The 21,827-nt window shown below is 42.8% G+C and overlaps 1 protein-coding gene across 3 annotated transcripts in view; it reads left to right on the forward strand.

The window, feature by feature from the left end:
* SEMA5A (semaphorin 5A) overlaps positions 1-21,827 on the forward strand; it is a 127,873-nt gene that overhangs the window by 68,324 nt on the left and 37,722 nt on the right. For 2 of the 3 annotated variants that reach the window (XM_035101278.2, XM_060278165.1), the window contains exons 5-10: positions 9,166-9,228; positions 11,705-11,803; positions 13,543-13,756; positions 14,628-14,913; positions 17,262-17,397; positions 21,362-21,566. In XM_035101278.2, coding sequence (XP_034957169.2) covers positions 9,166-9,228; positions 11,705-11,803; positions 13,543-13,756; positions 14,628-14,913; positions 17,262-17,397; positions 21,362-21,566 — 1,003 coding nt within the window. The remainder of the gene's footprint in view (positions 1-9,165; positions 9,229-11,704; positions 11,804-13,542; positions 13,757-14,627; positions 14,914-17,261; positions 17,398-21,361; positions 21,567-21,827) is intronic. The other variant, XM_035101279.2, reaches the window with a different exon arrangement.

Consider the following 21,827-nt stretch of genomic DNA (forward strand, 5'->3'; position numbering starts at 1 on the left):
GTCTAATTACCAGAGCCATCTGCCTAAGGCAATGCTCTGCCATCTGTCTGGAATTTTGTTTTGTTCTTTTCTGTTTGTTTTCTGTTTTTAGTTTATAGAAATTCATAGAATTGTGGAGTTGGCAGGAGCTCAAAAGAGATGTATTTCTGTTCATATGAAGTGGTTGCAATGGTAGATGTTGTTGTCTGGTGTTGCGTCATCATGGGTGTAACAGCGCGATACTTCATCCACACACAGACTCCTCCTTGTTCTTCCTCCCAAGCTCCTCTGGGCAGGGCCTTCTTCCCGGGGGGTGCAAGGGGTGTGGGGCACTCGGGCGCTGAATTCTGGGGGGCGCCAGGCACCTGCCGCTGAAGCCACCTAAGCTCTTAAACTATCTACCTGTTATGAAATAAAAAATAATTTTGATTAAGCTACGGTATAAAAACAAAATACATATGTATAACTACTGTTTGACCAAAGGACTTTCGTCTTTGTGCACTCATTTACCAAAGACGCGCTGCTCCAGTGGCGGCGCTTGTTATTCACAACAGCAATGCTTGTCAGACTCAATGACGGTGCTTTTCATTCTCAATGGCGCCAGGCACACAAAATTAACTCTTACATCACAATATTATCTGAAGAAGACTGCATGCACACGAAAGGTCATACCTATGACAAACTTAGTTGGTCTCTAAGGTGCTACTGGAAGGATTTTTTTATTTTTTGTTTCGACTACGTCAGACCAACATGGCTACCTACCTGTAACTATCAAAATATTATGTTACGTGATTGATTGGGCGAAAGATGTGGGATATAATATCATGATGGAGGATTGGGAAAGGTTGTGAAGGAATATGAAGTTTACTGCGTGTAATGCTTTAAGAGAAAATATGATGAAAATGATGTATAGATGGTATTTAACACTGGTAAAACTAGCTAAGATATATCACAAGATAATAAATGTTGGAAATGTAAGAGTGTAGAAGGAACCTTTTACCATATGTGGTGGACTTGCCCCCAAGGAAAGGACTTCTGGGATAAGATCTATAATGAAATGAAAAAGGTGTTGAAAAACACTTTTGTTAAAAAAACCAGAAGCCTTTTTACTTGGAATAGTCAGAGAGGAAATCCCCCAAAAAGATACTGCATTTTTTTCTGTATGCCACAACAGCAGCAAGAATTTTATTAGCTAAAAACTGGAAGAGAGAAGATCTACCAACAGTGGATGAATGGCAAATGAAGATGATTGAATTTATGGAACTGGCCGAGCTGACCGGGAGACTCCGTGATCAGGGAGAAGAGTCGGTGGAAGAAGATTGGAAGAAATTTAAAGCTTATATAAGAAATAATTGCTATATTGGAAATGTTTAATATAGATTTGTAAGTATATAGAGGTGGTAGAGGAAAGATAGGTTAAGATATTATAGTATATTAGAATTTAGATATGTGTTAATTAAGATATGAAATGAATGTTAAGTTAAAATAAGGTGATTGGAATTATGATATAGAAATTACTAAGGATGAGTTACAAGGAAACACAGTTGGGATATGAGGAAGTCAAAAATGTTAAGATACAAGAATGATGAATATGAATTATATATATAGTATTTTTGTGTTTTATGTTTTTGTACTATGTGTATTTTTGTGTTTTATGTTTTTGTATTGTGTATTTTTTCAGTTTTATAAAATGAATAACTCTTATTTCAAAAAAAACCAAACAAAATATTATGCCATGTATTGTATTAAACTGCTATGCGGCAGCGGGGTGAGTCAGCTGCACCTTTGACATGACTGATGTTTCTCCTAAGTAGGTGCCTAAACATTACAGTGGTGCCTCGCTTTACGAATGCCTCACACAACGAAAAATTCGCTGGACGAAAGAGTTTTGCGTTGCGAGAGGCATTCGTAAGACAACAAAATTTTCTATGACCACCGCTCCGTCTTACGAAGCGCGGCCATAGAAAACGGCAAAGGAAGATCAGCTGTCAGCGCGGGAAGCTGACAGCTAATCTTCCTTTGCCGGGGGGACAGAGCCAAAACGTGGCGGTGCGGTGGCTGCCCCTGCCTGCCTTCCCCTTGGCTCGGGGAAGACAGGCAGGGGCAAGCGGCGCCCGCTGCAATTCGGCTCCGTCCCCCAGAGCCACCGCCCTGCCCCGCACCACCGGGGAAGACAGGCGGGAGGCGGTGGGGGGAGAAGCACTTCTCTCCCCCGCCGCCTTGCTGCGCACCAGCGGCATAAGACGGCGCTTCGGAGAAGGTCTCCGAAGCACCGTCTCATGTCGGGGGAGGCAGGCGGGAGGCGGCGGCGGGAGAAGCTCTTCCCCGCCGCCGCCTCTCGCCGCGCACATCCTGCACGGAGCGCAACTTTGGAGGGGGAGGCAGGCAGGAGGCGGCGGCAGGAGAAGCTCTTCTCCCGCCGCCACCTCTCGCCCCGCATAGCCGGCACGGAGCGCAAATTCAGAAACCTCCGAAGTTGCGCTCCATGTTGGGGGAGGCAAGCAAGGCGGTGGCTGGGAGAAGAGAGTTTCTCCCCCTGCCGCCTTGCACACAGCCGGCATCGGACGGGGCTTCAGAGACCTTTTCCGAAGTGCCGTTGCATGTCGCCACCAGTCCCCCAGAGCCTATAAGTTTTATTAAGTTTCAATGCATTCCTATGGGAAACTGGGACTCGCTAGACGAAAAATTGACCCTTGGAACGAATTAATTTCGTCTAGCGAGGCACCACTGTACTTATAAGTTTAAGTGTGGTGGTTTTGTATACTTAAGTGTAAGTGTATTGTAAATAAATGTAATAAAATAAATAAATAAATGAAATTCCTCCACACACTGAACTACATTCAGTTACCTTCTTCCATTCATCCAGTTGCTTTTGTCTTTCCCTCTGTCTAAAGCAGGGGTAGGCAACCTACAGCCGATGGGCTGGATGCAGCCCAATCACCTTTCCAGTCTGGCCTGCGGACATGAGTAGAAAGTGTCCTTTTATTTAAAATGCATCTCTGGGTTATTTGTGGGGCATAGGAATTCGTTCACCCCCCCCCAAAAAAAATGTAGTCCGGCCCACCACATGGTCTGAAGGATGGTGGACCAGCCCACAGCTGAAAAAGGTTGCTGACCCCTGGTCTAAACTGAGATTGTAAGCTCCTTGGGGCAGAGATCTGTTTCTGTCTTTTCTGTATGTTATTCTGTAAAACATGTATTTTTCTGGTAGTAAAAAATTAAAAAAATAACCAGGTTTGCAGTTAACTGAACCTGGTGCTTAGAGCAGGCAGGGGGTTGGGGAAAAGTGGAAGAGAGAAAGCAAGAGTTTATACTAGAGCTGGAACAAACTTTTCACGTTGAAATCTGGCATTTCAAGGCAATAGAACCATTCACTGAATTGGGAGGCAGGTTAAGCAGGAAAAAGCCGATCTCTCTGAGATCTGTTGCACTGTTGTCAACTTTTCAACCAGGCCTGGTTCCTGTGTCTTTTAAAATGTTTGATCTTCAGCAATTAGCAGGTGAACATTTTCACAGCATGGAGATACATGCTATCACCTGCTAATTGCTGCAGATCAAAGCAAAGAGAAAGGCCATTTGAAGACAGTAACAAACCTCAAGAACTGTCTCTGGGGTCTGGCTCCCACACATGCCCCGCCCCCCGCTGCTTGAGTGCAAGAAGCTCTGGCAACCAATTGGAAGCCGCGCCTCTGTTGTCATATATTTCAAAAGTCTTCCAGGAACAGATTATGTTCGACAACCGAGGTTTGATTGTATAAATAATCCAATAATCATAATCAAGAAAATAAAAGAAACAGAATTAAGTAATTGTTTAAATCAGGTTATTTGTATGCTTGCCCTGAATTAAGAATTTAATTCTTGTTGTTATATTGATTTTTAATTCACTTTTATCCGAAAGTCTGCTTTTAATATGCTTCCAGAATTTGCTGTTCCCCTTCCTGATTCAAGGAGACTTTTTAAAAATGATGCGCTGACATTTCGGGGCAAGGCCTCTCCAAACCCCAGGGAACACTTTCCCCTGACTTACTATGAAATACATCAATGAATTTCTTTCAGGTGCAGGTAGGTAGCCGTGTTGGTCTGGGTCGAAGTAAAATAAAAAAAATTCCTTCAGTAGCACCTTAAAGACCAACTAAGTTTTTATTTTGGTATGAGCTTTCGTGTGCATGCACACTTCTTCAGATACAGTGAAATGGGAGTTTCCAGGCACTTATGTAGAGAAGGGGTGGGGAGGGGTGGGGATGGGGATGGGGGATCACTCAGACGGGTGGTGGAAATGGGTGATTGACTGACTGATAGCTGTTGATGACCGCAAACGACTGCAAATGGTTTTGCATGAAAAAGCAAGGGTTGAGATGGTTGAAGATCGCTTATCATGTATAATGAGATAAGAATCCGATATCTCTGTTCAAACCAGGTCCCTCCATGGTTTTGAGCTTGGTGATAAGTTGTAATTCAGCAACTTCTCTTTCCAGTCTATTTCTGAAATTCTTTTGTAGTAAGACAGCTACTTTGAGATCTTGTATAGAATGTCCTGGGAGATTGAAGTGTTCTCCTACTGGTTTTTCTGTCTTCTGGTTCCTGATGTCAGATTTATGTCCATTTATCCTTTGGCGTAGGGTTTGGCCTGTTTGTCCAATATAGAGAGCTGAAGGGCACTGTTGGCATTTGATGGCATACACAATGTTAGAGGATGAGCAATTAAATAGTCCTGAGATGGTATGTTGGATGTAGGAGAACACTTCAATCTCCCAGGACATTCTATACAAGATCTCAAAGTAGCTGTCTTACTACAAAAGAATTTCAGAAATAGACTGGAAAGAGAAGTTGCTGAATTACAACTTATCACCAAGCTCAAAACCATGGAGGGACCTGGTTTGAACAGAGATATCGGATTCTTATCTCATTATACATGATAAGCGATCTTCAGCCATCTCAACCCTTGCTTTTTCATGCAAAACCATTTGCAGTCGTTTCAGGTGCAGTGATAAATCAGGACCAGTTCCTTCTGAAATGTGGAATATTATGGGGCAGTTCCTCCAACACATGGGACAGTCATAGATTGATTGCTTTGCATGCAAGTCAATGTCAACAAGTTTCCTTGGCAGTAGAAAGTTTGGAAAACCACATTATCTTTGAGCTATTATCCCTGTTGTTATATACCGCCCCCTCCACGCCTATTATTTCACAACAAACTAAGTACAGGTTCCAAGAAAAGCTGCTTGCATGATGCTACCTGCCAACTGTTGATTCTTGGCTTTGGGAATTTATTCATCTATTTATTTTTCAAATAATATTTATTGATTTTTGTTCCCTCTCCCACTGGGGGAACAATATTCCATACTTCTTCCTCCTCTTGTTTAAGTTCAGTTACATTGTCCAGGATTGAAGGATCTTCCTCCTCTTCTGTAAAGTCATTTACAATGTCCCCGGATGGTGATTGTTCATCTTGCTTCACTTCATTCTCTACTGAGACCAATCCACCTTCACTTCCCACACAGTTCTGTCTTATTTTGCGAATCTGTATATTATTCTGCCACAATTCATCTCTCACATCCAAAATCAGTTCCAGGAGTTTTTGATAATCCACAAAGTCTAAAGAGGCAGATGATGTTGTGTCAACTGACATCCTGTTTGTCTCAAATTCCATGGGAGCTGCACAGATTACCATGCAGGAAATGGTGCTGTTCGTATTTCCAAACCTCAGAAACAAAGTTTACGTCCGATCTGGTTATCAGCTCTCATTTTTAATTCTTGTTCATATTTTAAAAATCTTATGTCCATTTCTGAAAAGAGCATTATCAAACTTCTTGTACACAGCTTTATATTTGCACTCTCTTCAAAGTTAACAGTTCTCAGCCTCAAAGAGGCTGTCATAATGACGGCTGGCTGATCCCTCCAGGGACCCGGACTCTATTTCCCAGGGGGCTTTCCCCAGTCAACTTAAATAATTTTGCAGGGATTTTAATGTAGTCAATCCTTCTCCCCTTTACCTTGCCTCCGGGGGAAGGTTTTAAGTCCAATCCTTGGAAGTTATTAAAATCCTGTCAAACTCTCCGGCTGCAGGCAAGTTAACTGCATCACCGTTCTCTCAATGGGGGAGACCAACTTCCTGTTTAAATCTCCTCCCGTGGCCAATTCTTTTCAGTTGATTTTTTTTTAAAAAAATCCGTTACTCATGGTGTCCAATGTCTTCAATCCTTTTTTTTTTTAAAAAAAATCCACCACTGCTCTGTTGCCAGAATGGAGCTTCGCTCTGTGAGGGTAGCGGTACACTTGAAAATGGCGCCCGTGATTCTGACTCCGCTCTCTCTCGGGGCTCTTAAAAAGAGCTTGCCGGGGAGCAGAGGAATCACTTTGGGGCGCAGCCGAGTTCTCACACCCCCAGAAAGCTCAATCTGGGGGTTTTCTGGGGGGCCGCATTGCTCTTGTGGCTCCCCCCTCCCTCACAGCGCCAGGAACCTCCGAGCTCGAGGATTCCTCACCGATCAGCGCTGGCGGTGGACCAGAAGTCAGGAATTTATTTAAACAAGATTCAAGAAGTCACAGCTCTAGTTTCTGTGCCAATTGTAGGGTTGCTGATGTCTGGTAGAGGCAATTGCACTAGCCAAGTCCAGCCCATGCCTAGAAAGCAAGAGCATCTTGTGCGTCTCCCTCCCTCCCTCCCTTTTCCACAGTCTGTCTCAGCTGACTGCTGTGTCTCCATGGAAACTGGTCCCTCAGCAGGCAAAGAATGGATGACTTCAAGTCTTCCTTAAACGTTTGTCAAGGGAGGAACCCTTTGAAGTGGTCCAGTGGTATATCAGTCCCACATAGGGATATGGGGTTGTCTTTAGTATAATTTGGAAGTTCTAATCATATACAATGATACATTAGCAATGCATTATTGATAAAGAATTAATAATATACTGTATGTACTTTTAATATATGACTGAATAGTGTAAGGTTATTTAGAGAGGGAAATGAAACCTTGAAAATAAATATATAAATATAAATATAATATTTATATCCTCCAGGCATAGTTGTCAAGTTCTCCCTTTTTTAAAGGGAAATTCCCTCATGCTGAATAGGCTTCCTCGTGATAAAAGGGAAAACTTGGCAGCTATGCCTCCAGGCAACACATGCTATCTTCTCCCTATCTTAGCCTCACAACCCAGTGAGGTGGGTTGAGTTTTGCTGGCTGCTCCAAAGGGACTCAGTGAGCTTCATAGAATCATAGAGTTAGAAGAGACCACAAGGGCCATCCAGTCCAACCCCCTGCCAAGCAGGAAACACCATCAAAGCATTCCTGACAGATGGCTGTCAAGCCTCCGCTTAAAGACCTCCAAAGAAGGAGACTCCACCACACTCCTTGGCAGCAAGTTCCACTGTCAAACAGCTCTTACTGTCAGGAAGTTCTTCCTAATGTTTAGGTGGAATTTTCTTTCTTGTAGTTTGAATCCGTTGCTCCGTGTCCGCTTCTCTGGAGCAGCAGAAAACAACCTTTCTCCCTCCTCTATATGACATCCTTTTATATATTTGAACATGGCTATCATATCACCCCTTAACCCAGGCATCCCCAAACTTCAACCCTCCAGATTGGGGATGCCTTCCTTAACCTTCTCTTCTCCAGGCTAAACATGCCCAGTTCCCTAAGCCGTTCCTCATAAGGCATTGTTTCCAGGCATTTGACCATTTTGGTTGCCCTCCTCTGGACACTTTCCAGCTTGTCAGTATCCTTCTTGAACTGTGGTGCCCAGAACTGAATGCTATACTCCTATTGATGTAGGCCAGAATTGCATTGGCTTTTTTAGCTGCTACATCACACTGTTGACTCATGTCAAGTTTGTGGTCTACCAAGACTCCTAGATCCTTTTCACATGTACTGCTCCCAAGCCAGGTGTCTCCCATCCTGTATTTGTGCCTTTCATTTTTTTCTTTTTTTTGCCCAAATGTAGTACTTTACATTTTTCCCTGTTAAAATTCATCTTGTTTGCTTTGGCCCAGTTGTCTAATCTGTTACGCTTCATGGTTCAGGAGAGAGAGAATTGAACACCGTTCTCCTCAGTCCTCGTTTGGTGCTCTAACTCTGACACCACACTGGTTAGGTTCACATGGACACTGACTTGGTTGCAAGGAACACAGGGAATGAATGTTCAAAGGTTGTCCATTCAACAGGTTGTCCATTGAATGGCCTGCTCTGTGACTTCAACAGCAGGACTGCAGAAATCAATATGCTGCACAGGCAAAGATACAAAGGTTTGCAGGCATCAGCTGATCAGAAGCTCCTGCAAATTCTGCTATCAACAGGGAGTCTTATGTCAGATGTAGAGCAGGGGAAACGTGGTTGGGGGGAAATGACCCTAGTTGGAGGTTATAGAAATAGAAAAAGGTTTCCCAGCAATGCCCTATATAACCTGGGACCTAAATTGCGATCATCTCCTTAGCCTTTCAATGTACTGGTTTTTCCCACCTGGGTCTTTAAAATGTCTTCGATTTTAATGTGCATCTTTATCCTGCATCCTCATGTTTTGTTTTAATCCCTTATGATATTTATTTGTTATTTCATGGGTTTTAGTATGCTGTCCTGGACTGTCTTGAAATCATTTGATGAATGGCAGCATATAGATTTTTTAAATAAACACGTAAACATTTTGGTCATTCTAAATAATAAAAAACATGTTTATTTCTTAATGTGCTTGTTCAGCACATTAAGGGTTTTGATGTTGAAACAAGACCCTGAACTGCACCCCCACCCCAGCCACACCTCATACCTGAACAAGGGAAACAGGTGAACAAATGTGGCTAAGTGTGGCCCTGAATTAATTTCTCCATAGTTATATTTTGGTCTTTTGTCATCCTGTGCGTGAATGAATTTGCTTCCTTCACTCCTTGCCTCTTGCACGCAGAAGAAGCACACCATGATTGCTAAGCCAGAAGCAAACTATGAGTTACCATCATTTAGAGAAAAACAAACCACAACTTTTGCTTGCTCCCAGTGCTAGCGTGGAAAAGTGAAACAGGCGTGATTCAAGCCATGATTTATGGTTTACCGTGATGCCCAAATACAGCCATTATATTTTATCTCCCATGCAATTTTAAATCATTGTTGTTTATTTCAGTGGAAACTCAGGGTCTCTAAGCTTGCTCCTGTGCATTTTGCTTGTTGTTGCCTGCACCTAATCTTCATGTGTTTCTGTGTGCTAGGGAGTGGAGTGGTCTTCTGATGAAGCTACTACCAAGGCTTGTTACAGTAAAGGCAAATCAAAGGTGAGTAGCTACTTCTTAATTAATTGATTTCCTAGATCCGAGTGAGAAAGTGCATCTGTCCACTTGGGCCTATGCATGTTTACTTGAAAATGTTCACAGGATTGCAGACTCATTCAAGCAAGGCTCTAATCGAGTTAGCATCTGTACATATTGAAGGAGCAAGACCGCACTTCTCCTGCTCAGTGTGTGTATCTTCCCTGCCTTAAGACCTCTTGGGATCTGCTTACCGGATTGCACATTTGCGCAGTGTCCTATGCGAGTTAACTCCAGTTTGGACCCACACCCAGTGCGTGGGCACTTGGCAGGCTTAGGAACTGGAGGTGTGCATGCATGCTTAAAGTCCCACTCGAGAGTCTTTGTACTGTGGTTGCTCTCACACCACAGCAGAACAGTTGGAGCTCTATTATTATGGGAACCTGCTAGTGTTTACCATGTTGGGTGCCTGTTTTTGAGTTACAGTGAACTCCTTAGGCTTTGTTCTTTGGTCCTGGGACAAAGTCGGTAACCAGATTGAATTTCACTCAGCCTTGTCTGCAGACTTTCTGGGGTGCTGGAAGCACCTGAACTGTGCTGCAAATAGACCTTTCTTGTTTCCAAATTCAGTCCTTTGAGGGGAGGGGAGTGATAAAAGCAGTAAGCATATCTTTGTAATTATAACAACCAATCATAATGCATTCTTACTTCAGGAGAAAATAAGGCTGGAGGTTTAAAAATCTGCAGGTGCATTTTAAAACACCAGGACTATGAAAATACCAAACAAGCCTTAATAATAATAATTTATTAATTATACGCCGCCCATCTGGCTGGGTTTCCCCAGCCACTCCGGACAGCTTCCAACAGAAAAATGAAATAAAATAATCTATTCAACATTAAAAGCCTCCCTAAACAAATTTGTTTCCTGCTTGCATGACAACATATAGTACAGACACCAGAGATTATTTGGCATTTACAAATCTTTAAAAATCCATAATTCCCCATGAGATAGTACTTCAAAGTTGAAATCTGAAGACTCTTTGTTCTGCATACCCCAAAGCTATGGGCTGAATGCATGGCCACCTTGCTTTCTGTGACTGCAGCCGGTCTGTAATCATGCCACATATAATGGTAGCTGCATATCTAGCCCACAAAGGGTTGCCTTGGCCATGCCCACAACGCACACAGCTCTTGCATGGACATGCTGACCTCCACAAAAATGTTTGGCTGTACAATTATGAGGACAGTCGCAGCCAAGGGACCCTTGAGTCATGCTTTTGAAAGAGGCAGTAAAAGTTGGAGATTGCTTGATTCCTTTGACCAACTCTACGGATTCACCAGGTGTGGATGGTGTCTGCTCCAAGGAGTGTTTCTTCCTCTGAATACAGGTAGGTAGCCATGTTGGTCTGACGTAGTTGAAACAAAATAAAAAAATTCCTTCCAGCAGCACCTTAAAGACCAACTAAGTTTTTATTTTGGTATGAGCTTTCGTGTGCATGCACACTTCTTCAGATACACAGTGTATCTGAAGAAGTGTGCATGCACACGAAAGCTCATACCAAAATAAAAACTTACAGTGGTACCTCTACTTACGGATTTAATGCGTTCCGAACGCACATTCGTAAGTCGAAAAAAATTGTACCGTAAGTTGAATCCCATAGGAATGCAGTGGGAGAAAAAAATTCGTAAGTCTATCTAAAAATTTGTAAGTAGAAAAAATCCTATCTAAACCGCATCCAAGATGGCGGGCGGAGCTCCATTCTTAAGTAGAAACATTCGTAAGTAGAGTTATTTGTAAGTAGAGGTACCACTGTAGTTGGTCTTTAAGGTGCTGCTGGAAGGAATTTTTTATTTTGTTTCTTCCTCTGAAATTACCCCCACATAACAACAACTGAGTTTGCCATCATACTCCCTTTCTCCCTCCCTCCCTCCCTCCCTCCCTCCCCCTCCCCCTCCTTCCCTCTTTCACAGGGAAGGGTGGGCTTCATACATCTTCCTTTATGAACCTGAGATAGTATAGCCCCAAAGAGTTATACCAAATCCAAAATACCTGGAAGAGGTACAGGGTGCAAAGTGTGAGCGCATGTAAAGAAAGGAATTGTAGAATTAGAGAGGACCATTGTGACATTTTAGTATTTAGAAAATTCAGTGTGCAATACAGCAAAGAATGGAGTTCTGCATTGTTTATTGTAGGTTGGAGGGGGAAAGAGCCTGAATTACTTGCATTAAGTATACAGTGGCTGTTGCCATAGTTGAGTCAACTGCTACAACAAAGCATAGAGAAAGTGATGCAGCAGAGCTTCTCAAAAGGATTGACGGGTTTCTTCTAATTAGGAATTGATTGTAATTATAATCTGCACATACTCAGGTACCTTCAGGTATAGTTTATCTATTTTTTTCATACATAGTTTCATACCATAGGATACTGAAGAGCAGGTCAAGTTTTGCTTAGCATGCACTGCTTATGATACATTGATGATCCCGTTTTCTTTTTTGATGTTAGGAAGAGTGCCAGAATTATATCCGTGTCCTTCTCATTGGTGGGGACAGACTCTTTGCATGTGGAACTAATGCGTTTACGCCCATTTGCACTAATCGGACGGTAAGAATACTACAGAATCCACACTACAGAATTAAACTGGATCAGAACTCATTCCTTCTTCTCAGGGAGCCCTGGATACTGGGAATGTGTGGGGTGGAAGGGGTGCTAGGACTGCCTGGGAGACGCACCCTATGTGTGAAACGCCCTTCCCGGGGAGATCCACCTGAGGCCTTTTTTGCTGTTCTTTACATGCTAGGCTCTTGGCAAGAGGTGCTGTTGGCAAGTTAAGAGAAGATTTTCAGCACCTCTACCAAACTACAGTTTCCAAGATGGGAGGAGCTCATGGTGGCAATACAAAAGTTAATTTAAAATATAATAATAATAATAACAATAATAATAATAATAATATATTATTATTATTATTATTATTTAAAGCCTGCCCTCCCCGGCCGAGAAATTGACAGGCATGAGGCAAGAGTAGAAAAATGAGTACTCTAAGGATGGCCCAGTATAGGATCTCCTCTCATACCTTCAGTAAAGGGTAAAGGTAAAGGGGCCCCTGACCATCAGGTCCAGTCGTGTCCGACTCTGGGGTTGTGGCGCTCATCTCGCTCTATAGGCCGAGGGAGGCGGCGTTTGTCCGCAGACAGCTTCCGGGTCATGTGGCCAGCATGACAAAGCTGCTTCTGGCGAACCAGAGCAGCACACGGAAACACCGTTTACCTTCCCGCCGGAGTGGTCCCTATTTATCTACTTGCACTTTGATGTGCTTTCGAACTGCTAGGTGGGCAGGGGCTGGGACCGAGCAATGGGAGCTCACCCTGTTGCAGGAATGCGAACCGCCGACCTTCTGATCAGCAAACCCTAGACTCTGTGGTTTAACCCACAGCGCCACCTGGGTCCCTTCAGTACCTGTGATGATTTGCTAGTCCCTGGATCCACTAGAAATCCCATATTAAATGCAACATGTAACTTATTTGGAACTTTAAAAAAAAAATCCTTTAGGGGCTTCTAACACTACTGTGCCTCTCTAGAACTTGGGAAGAAAAATAACACAGCAGAACATAGATTCTGAATGCATGCTTGATGGCAGAGCCTCCTACACCAACAGATCTCTCACTCTGCCGCTGGTTTTATTTTCTGCTAGAAGTTATTGATTTTTGTGCTCATTTGTATATTCATTTATAAGCTGCTTGTATCCTGAAGGCTTGTGACTGGTAATGAAAGCAGAAGAATTCTAGCAAAAGAGAACCATATCCCATCATATTAAAGAGTCTCTTATCTCTGCTGGGTTAACCCTGGAAACAGGCTAGTCCCACAGTGCTGCTGAGATTAGTGTACTCCAGTTAGAATCGTAGAATAGAATCATAGAATCATAGAGTTGGAAGAGACCACAAGGGCCATCCAGTCCAACCCTGTGCCAAGCAGGAAACACCATCAAAGCATTCTTGACATATGGCTGTCAAGCCTCTGCTTAAAGACCTCCAAAATTAATGGGGCAGGTTCCTTTTAGAACACCTTTCTTTGCATTCTTACTGTTTGAATTTGATGCACAGATGGTATCATTAACAGGGAGAGCATGCAATGCAATTAGAGTTAATGCAAGTGATTTTCCATTAGATTTCTTTTGATTGCCAAGTGTGCAAGTGGGAGTGCCCCCTTCTGTTTTCAGAGCTAAAAAGTGGCTGTTGCTCTGTGTGAGAGGACTGAGAGATGCACACACTGCTGTGCCATGTAATGTTGTAGATTGATGGATGGTTTCCTGCTCTGTAATATGGTTTTAATTCCCTCCGCTGCAGCTACATAACCTGGAAGAGATGCATGATCAGATCAGCGGCATGGCTCGCTGTCCATACAGCCCCCAGCACAACTCCACAGCTCTCCTTGCAAGCACTGGTGAGCTATATGCAGCAACAGTCATGGACTTCCCAGGAAGGGATCCTGCAATTTATCGCAGCTTGGGGGTGTTTCCTCCTCTCCGGACTGCGCAGTACAACTCTAAGTGGCTTAATGGTGAGTGCAGAGACAACTCATTGTTTACTCGAGTAAATATTGTTCTGAAGAAGCACAAGTGCTTTCTTGGTGCTTTTGGAAAGGTTGTTGCCCGTTTCTCCGGACTCTGGAAAAGTATTCAACCACTGATGGTTTAAAGTTGGCAGTTAAGCATGGAAGGAGGGGGTGGGTGGGGAGGAAAAGGAGAGGAAAATATGTAGAGAGGAGGCGAGAGAGTGCAAGAAGAGGCAGGGACAAGTCCACAGACCACAGCTCAGTGGCGGAGGGCTTGCTTTGTGAGCAGAAGGCCATTTGGTTCAGTCTCCTGCACCTTCCACTATAAAGATCCTTGGCAAGTGAACTCCTTGTCCGTCTTTGGGCTGCATCATTAAATTCACTGTTATTATTTTAATGCACATGGCAATTTACAGAGCTGAGTGAGCAAAAGCAAAAAAAGACAGGCCTTGAGGAATAGAACATGGTGAGAGAGACAAAGATGGCAAGGGACGAATGTGTGCAAGTGCCACCAGGTGTGCTTCAGATGGATCACGATTGGAGATGAGGACTAAGAGGTTCAGTGGAAGACCTTTCCAAAGAGGTGGGTTGTCAGGAAGGACCTGGAGAGTGAATGGATGGAGCCAGTTAAAAGAGCAGGTGTCTGTAAGGCAGCTGAGAGTGGAGGAGTAAGCACCACCTGCTTGGAATATTTCTCAAGTCATGCCCTAGGCAGGATGTAAAATAATAAATAGACAATTTAAATGTACAGATAGGTACTGTCACAATCACAGGTAGATGTGGCTTTTAAGCAGCAGCAGCAGCAGTCCAGTGTAACATTTGTTTCTCTTTTTGAAAATAGTTGTTTTCTGTTATTTTCTCCACTGGTGCATTTCAGAACCAAATTTTGTGTCTTCTTATGACATTGGGAACTTCGTCTATTTCTTCTTCCGAGAGAACGCAGTGGAGTATGACTGTGGCAAAATAGTCTTTTCCCGAGCTGCTCGAGTTTGCAAGAATGACATTGGAGGCAGGTTCCTACTGGAAGACACTTGGACCACCTTCATGAAAGCTCGTTTGAACTGCTCCCGCCCTGGAGAAATCCCATTCTACTACAATGAATTACAGAGTACGTTCTTCCTGCCAGAACTGGACTTAATCTACGGGATCTTTACCACTAATATGTATGTAGTTTATGCAATATTTTTATTTCTAGAATATTCAGAATGAATTTGAGGAAATAATAATAATAATAATAATAATAATAATAATAATAATAATAATAATAATAATAATATATTTATACCCCGCCCATCTGGCTGGGTTTCCCCAGCCACTCTGGGCGGCTTCCAACCAAATATTAAAAACAGTATAGCATCAAACATTAAAAACTTCCCTAAACAGGGCCACCTTCAGTTGTCTTCTAAATGTAAAATAGTTGTTCATTGCCTTGACATCTGCTGGGAGGGCGTTCCACAGGGCGGGTGCCACTACCGAGAAGGCCCTCTGCCTGAGTTCCCTGTAACCTCACTTCTCGCAATGAGGGAACTGCCAGAAGTCCCTCGGTGCTGGATCTCAGTGTCAGGAAAGAGTTGTACTGCCTGCTCCTCCTGGGAGATGTGTTTCAGAAGGGCCATCTTGAAAATAGAACTGATACTGAAGGAAATTCCAAGACAAGGGCTCTTGAAGGAATGGAATAGGAAGTGTTGAAGGAAATCCATCCATGCATTGCTTATAGAAGTGCAAATACCTGAGGGTAGGCAAACTTCTCAAACCAGAAAACTTTCGTTGATGGAGTTTTTAGTTTAACACAACTAAATGGAAACTTCCTTCCTTGGAAGGAGTTTTTAAGGAGAGATTGGATGGCCAGCTGTCATGTATGATCTAGTTGAGATTTCCTCATTGCAGGGGTTGGACTAGATGACCCCTGGGGTACCTTCCAACTCCGCAATTCTATGAGTCTGTGATTATATGAGTCTAAGGGAGCAGTTATTTATTAATTGAAATATTTGTCTCCTGTGCTTTCTGCTTCATCAAGAACCTTCAGTGCTAGTAACAAGTCCATTAAAAACAATCATGAGATGCTTTTAAAAAACAAAAGAAGCATAAAAACAAGCAGGCAAGGAAACACCCAGAGTCACCACAGCGCAGCATCAATATCATGAAGTTTGGGAGAGCAGTTGATAATAGACCAAAGGCCCTAAGGAGCAATACTGTTCAGAAGGGGCCTCTCAAGGAGAAGACCTCGTCCTCTATTCCCACCTGCTGAGGATGCAGCACAGGACCTTTTCTGTAATAACAGGACTGTCCTCCAAGATCTGAGTGTCCAGGCAAGGGGATGCAGGAGAAGGCAGTCCTTTAAATAAGTTTGGTCCTAAGTCGGGGGTTGGGGGGGGGGCTTTAAAGGCAATGAACAACATGTTGAATTGAATTGGAAGCCAATGCAATTTATATAAATCAACTTCTTTCTGGTAGTTGTGGTAGCCCCAGTGTTGATAGTGGAATATTAGTTTTGGGGAGTAGGATTGCTCTAACAGTTTCACTTAAACAGAATGTTTTGTGTAAAAAAAAAGTCTACCAACTCCAGCTACATCTTTTCTTAGAAAGAAATATAATGCTGGTGTTTTACTCAATGAATTATTTAGTTGAAGTACTTCCATATCTGCCTCCACTCAGCACTGGAGATCTTTTATCTTGCTTCAGCTAAACTTTTTATCAATATTCTTAAAACTTGCAATCCAGTCTGCTGTTCTGCTGAGCTAGTTTTCCTTGTGCTTTTTTGACAGCACCAGCTTGTAATTTGCTCCTGTATCTGAGCCACTCAACTGAAAGCACCCCTGTTTAGGAGCTCTACATTGTGCCATCTCTTTCCTTGGAGGGCAGAACCTTTGGGTAATTAGCCGACCCAGGGCAATGATGATCTTAAACAAATGTTTAATGTGTGTTAAGATACATACAGGCTAGTCAGTCCAGAAGCAAACAGATGCCCTGGAACTAAATGGAAGCTAGACAATTTTTGATTAACTTCAGAGTGGCACATTTCATTATTTCAATTTATGTAAGTGAGTGATAGTTGTTAAAAAAAAATCCTGGATAAGTAGAGAGAGCTTTCAGCCCTCCTTAGATCCAGAATTTTGAGGGGTTTGGACAAATATATGAAGCAAGATGTTGCATCTGAAAGTACGCCTTTTCTCCCTGCCGACCCCTAAATTGACAATGAGCAAACCACATCATTCTTGCCTCTTTCTTTCACAGAAATTACATGTGGCTGTTAGCACAGGAGGGGGGGCTGTGGCCCTTCTGATATCGTTGGACTCCAACTCCCATCAGCATCTGGCAACCACCTGTTGATCAGGAGCTGTAGTCCAGCAGTGCAAGGAGGACCCTGGGTTTCCCACCTCTTTCTTAGCATGCTAAGAGTGCCCTTGTATAGCTATGAAGGGAAAGGGTTGTCTTTCAGTCTGCTTGAAGTACTTCATCTTTTGTTTGTGTGTGGTGTTGCTTGTCTGTGAGTTTTTTCTTCTTTTTTAAGGAACAGCATAGCGGTTTCAGCTGTTTGTGTATTCAACATGACTGCAATAACTCAAGTCTTCAGTGGGCCATTTAAGTTCCAAGAGAACTCCCGCTCTGCCTGGCTGCCTTACCCCAACCCTAACCCCAACTTTCAGGTACTTAGAGGGAAATGGGTGGGGGCAGGGCGGAGGGACTGAATCATATGAATTGTCTTTGAACTGCTATTGCATTTTAAAAAGTAGCTAAGGTGATGGGTGGGTTGTTGTGTGTTACCCCAGCATACTTAACAGTTTCCTTGTCATGATGGAATGATTAGGAAGAAGCTCTATCTAAATTGCTGTAGGAAATGCCCCTGTGAAGGTGGTGGGCCCAACTTCACTTTGAGCCAATGGGCAGAAATCTTCCTAAGAAGCCACTTGGTAATGGGTGACATTAATCTAGACCAGGGAATAAAGCAGACCGTCACGGGCAATATGGCTGTGGACTGAATAAAACATGAGCAAATCGAGCCATCATTCCCACTAATGTGACTTGAGAGTGTGTGTTAGTGTACAGCGATAAATGGATGAATATTCTGCGAGGCTCTAAGCAAATTGCCTTCCAAGCAGTATCCTCTGAGGTCTTGTAATTACCTGCCATGCCTCTACATTGGTAGGGGTTGAATGAACGATAGATTATCACCTGATAGGAACAAGCTCCAGTTCACTGACAGCATTTCTGCACTAAGAAGGAAGCACACCGAAAACAGCACATCTTACATGGCAGGTGACCCCCCCTGAGGGTCACCCATGTTTCAACTTGGGCATTATGGAGTATGTGATCAGGGGAGCAAGATTAGAGCAGCAAAAACTACTGGTTTGCATCACTTCAGCTTATTCATTAGTTATATTAATTACTCTTAATGCCCTGCAAGTAAATCTTTTCATTAAATTGGAAATGTGCACCCAGTTTTAACTCTGAACTATAGTGTACTCCAGAGATCAAAAATAAGGGGGAATAAATTTATAAAAAAGATATTTAAAACAGGATTACAGTAGTTGTTTCCCAAGAATGGAGATAGCCCTGCAGTTGTGATCTCGGTCCTTACCATGCATTGATGTACATCTCTAATGATAACAGGCTGCTAAAAACAGCTTCATTTGGGTATTTTGAGTGACATGTGTCACACATTGACATCCGGGTGGGTGCATACAAATGGGCCTAAAAAGAGGAGCCACTGTTCTCCATCAATGTACTCGCCATGTTCTTTTTTTTCTTATACCTAAAACTATCTTGAGTTGAGGTCAGGAACCAAATCCATTAATTTTCAATAGAATCTGTTTGAAAAGTTGCAATGTTGTGTAGTTCTCTTTAGAGCTAAGCTTTGAAGCCAATAAAACAATATATGTATATTTAAGAGCCTCAAAACAGTCCTCAGGAAGAAAACATGTTTAAATAAAAAATCAACCCAAAGTACAGTAACAGAAAATCAGAGAAACAATTCTAGTTAATGGGTTGGGAAAGGGCTGAACATGCTCACAACTGAAGGGGAAAACTCTGTCTCAACAAAAGCACTATTTTTGACCCCAGGTCTAATAAAACACGCATAGAACATAATACAAAGAATAAAATAAACAAACAAAAACAATAAATAACACATTGCTACACATACAAAACACAAAACCAAAAAAATACTTTTAACTCATACCTTTCTCTTAACATTGTTGTTTGGACTTCCCCAATTCCCCCCCCTTCTGATTTTCAATTTTTAATCCTCTTTAGCAGTTCCATAACTTCAATTTACTTCTTTTCTTTTCCAATTATATTTTATCTTCAATATTAACACTATTAACAAACCATTGCCACTCAAATTCAATTTTACATTTTTTATATAACCAAACTCTCTTATTTTCCATCAACCAAATCAACTAGCTCTAACCCTAACCCCTCCAAGATTTTCCATAACTTTTAAATTCCAATATTAACATTTTTCTCATTATAATTTTTTATTCTCTGCTTCTCTTTCCATTTCTTAATCACCAAACCTCCCAATCAAATCATCAATTTCCATATATCCTCTCATTTCCATAATTATTTACTTTTATCAACCAAACCGTTTTCAATCCATTTTTATCAATTAATGACATATCCTTTTATTTACCCCACTCCCACTTTAACTTGTCTCATAACCCAACAAGAAATCATTTCCCCCTGCTGCCCTCCACACCACTTCATTTCTTCCCTTTTAACTTTTGCAATTTCAAACCCTCCCAGATACACCTCTTGTTCTCTCTTCAAATAAAAAATAATGTCTATTGGAGCTTCTTGCTGTATTTTTTCTTCATCTTGTTCTTTTCCAACATCAAAATTTGTTATTATTTCTCCATCTCCTCTGTCCAGTTTCTTACTGCACAGTTCCTTTTCCCCCTCAGTTTCCTTCTTTCCTTCTTTAAAATTTTCCTCACAGTCTTTGAACTTTTTAACCTCCTCTCTGATGGCTTGCAGCTCCTGTTTTTGTCCATAAAGCAAATTCAATACAGTCTGTTGAAAGTCAGTTAACATGTTGGCTGTTAAGGTCTCTTTATCTTCAAGGTCACAGCAAGAATGTGGATAGTCAGGGATGTGGGAACTTCAAACTTCCCTTTGCCACAAAAGTTCAAAAAGCTTCCTTTAGAATTGAAACTTAGTAACTTCCACCCTATTATGACATCATAATGGAAATTCACCTCACTGACCGTACTTTCACTTTCCCAAAAAAGAAGCCCCTTTCTTTGTCTGAATTTTAAAGTTTCACAGGGATTTAAAGACTTTTAAACAATCACCCCCTTACCCTGCTTCTGGGGGAGAGTAAAAAGGCAATCTTTGGAGTTTCCGATCTTTCCAAACACTTTTCCCGGCTTCAGAAAACATCTCTGCTTTCTAGTTTAATCAGAGGGGAGGGGATTGACTTCCTTTTTAAACCCCTTTCCCGTGGCCAAATTTTTCTGAATACTTTCCAATGATTAGATTATTCACGGTTCTGTCCTTAATTTATAATTAGCCTTGGAAGTGCCAACCACTGGTGCCATACAGTCCGGCAGCTTTGCGCTGTCAAAGGAAGCAATTGGTCTGTGCGCCACAGCTCCGACCCCCTCGCTCTTGGGGGCTCAAAACAGAACCCTACGGGGAGGGGGGAGCCCGCTTTTGGTGTCCGCTGGACAACCAGGTCCCCAAAACACTCAATTTGGGGTTCTTTTGGGGGTCCGCTGTGCTGGAGCGAAACCTCCCGCCTTTGACGCACCGAGATCCTTTCTGCTGAAGGAAGCCCAAGAGGCTCAGTGGTTTAGACCACAGTGCCACCCGTGTCCCAGTGGGTGTCCCGTATCCTGCGTCACAGCCGAATTAAATGATAAAGTTCTTATAAATGCAGAACGGGTATTATGTGGCACCTGTAGGACTGCCGGTTCTGCCGATCGCTGCGGTTGTGTGGGTGCATATAGGATTGTTATCTCATGGGTAAACTGGCCCCAAGTTGTTAAGAGCTTTATATACTAATAGTACCACCTTGAACCTGGCCCCAGTAGTAAATTGGCAAACAGAGCAGATCTCTGAGCATGGGTGATATATGCTAACCTCAGCAGGGATTGCTCTCCTCCCACGGAGACTTGGGAAGGAAGCTGCACGCCCACCAGCCATATAGTTGGCAGGGCGCAGTTTCCATTCTAAGCCTCTGCAGGCATCACTCTCCTCCTGTGGAGGCAGCCATATGGTTGACGGGGCACAGCTGGCGGGCATGCAGGGAAAGGGGAGGCCGCCGGCAAAGCTGCTCAGCGCCCCTGAGAGGTTGGCACCCTGGCACGACGCACCACTAAGCCCTTGTGGCCACCAAAAAAACCTCCTCCCTTTTTTCTTTCAGTGCCCTTAATTGTATTATTTGCTATATTTATTTTGTCATATATTTGCAGAGGAAGTATGGACGACTTGCCACTGTGGAAAAGCATTTTTCTTTGAAGTACATCATGTAGCTCAATGACCAGTCATTACTGTACAAATTTATGTAAGAACTAGTTTGGGGATTCTCTTACCTAGGGATATGAAGGGTTTGTCTTCATTCACTAAATCTTTTATTATGACAATAGTAGAAAACTTGTGCCTTTTCAGTGTGGCACCATGGACCAGGGCGCATATTTGAATCTGACAGAGAGGAATCTCCAAGATGCCCAGAAATTTATTTTGATGCATGAAGTGATCCAGCCCATCACACCCTTTCCTTACTTCATGGAAGACAACAGCCGTTTTTCCCATGTGGTGGTGGATGTGGTTCAAGGCAAGGAGATGCTTTTTCACATCATCTATTTGGCCACAGGTAAATGCTTTGTTAACAGCACTGGGAAATCCCCTGCTTTGGGGGTGGGGAGAGGTGGTCGGTGTTTGATGGGAGAGACTGCTCATTAACCAGTCTGCTTATTAATTATCTTGGCCCTAGTGTATATTTTCTGATCTGTTGTGGAATACATGTTAATGGAGCTTCTATTACTATGGTTTTAAATAACCCCCAAGCTTTTTGGAGAACCCCCCCCTTTTTTGCCTTTCAACGTCCTTTTTACCAAGTTCCTCTTTTCAAATC

Source organism: Zootoca vivipara, chromosome 8 (genome assembly GCF_963506605.1).
Source record: "Zootoca vivipara chromosome 8, rZooViv1.1, whole genome shotgun sequence".
Taxonomy (NCBI): Eukaryota; Metazoa; Chordata; class Lepidosauria; order Squamata; family Lacertidae; genus Zootoca; species Zootoca vivipara.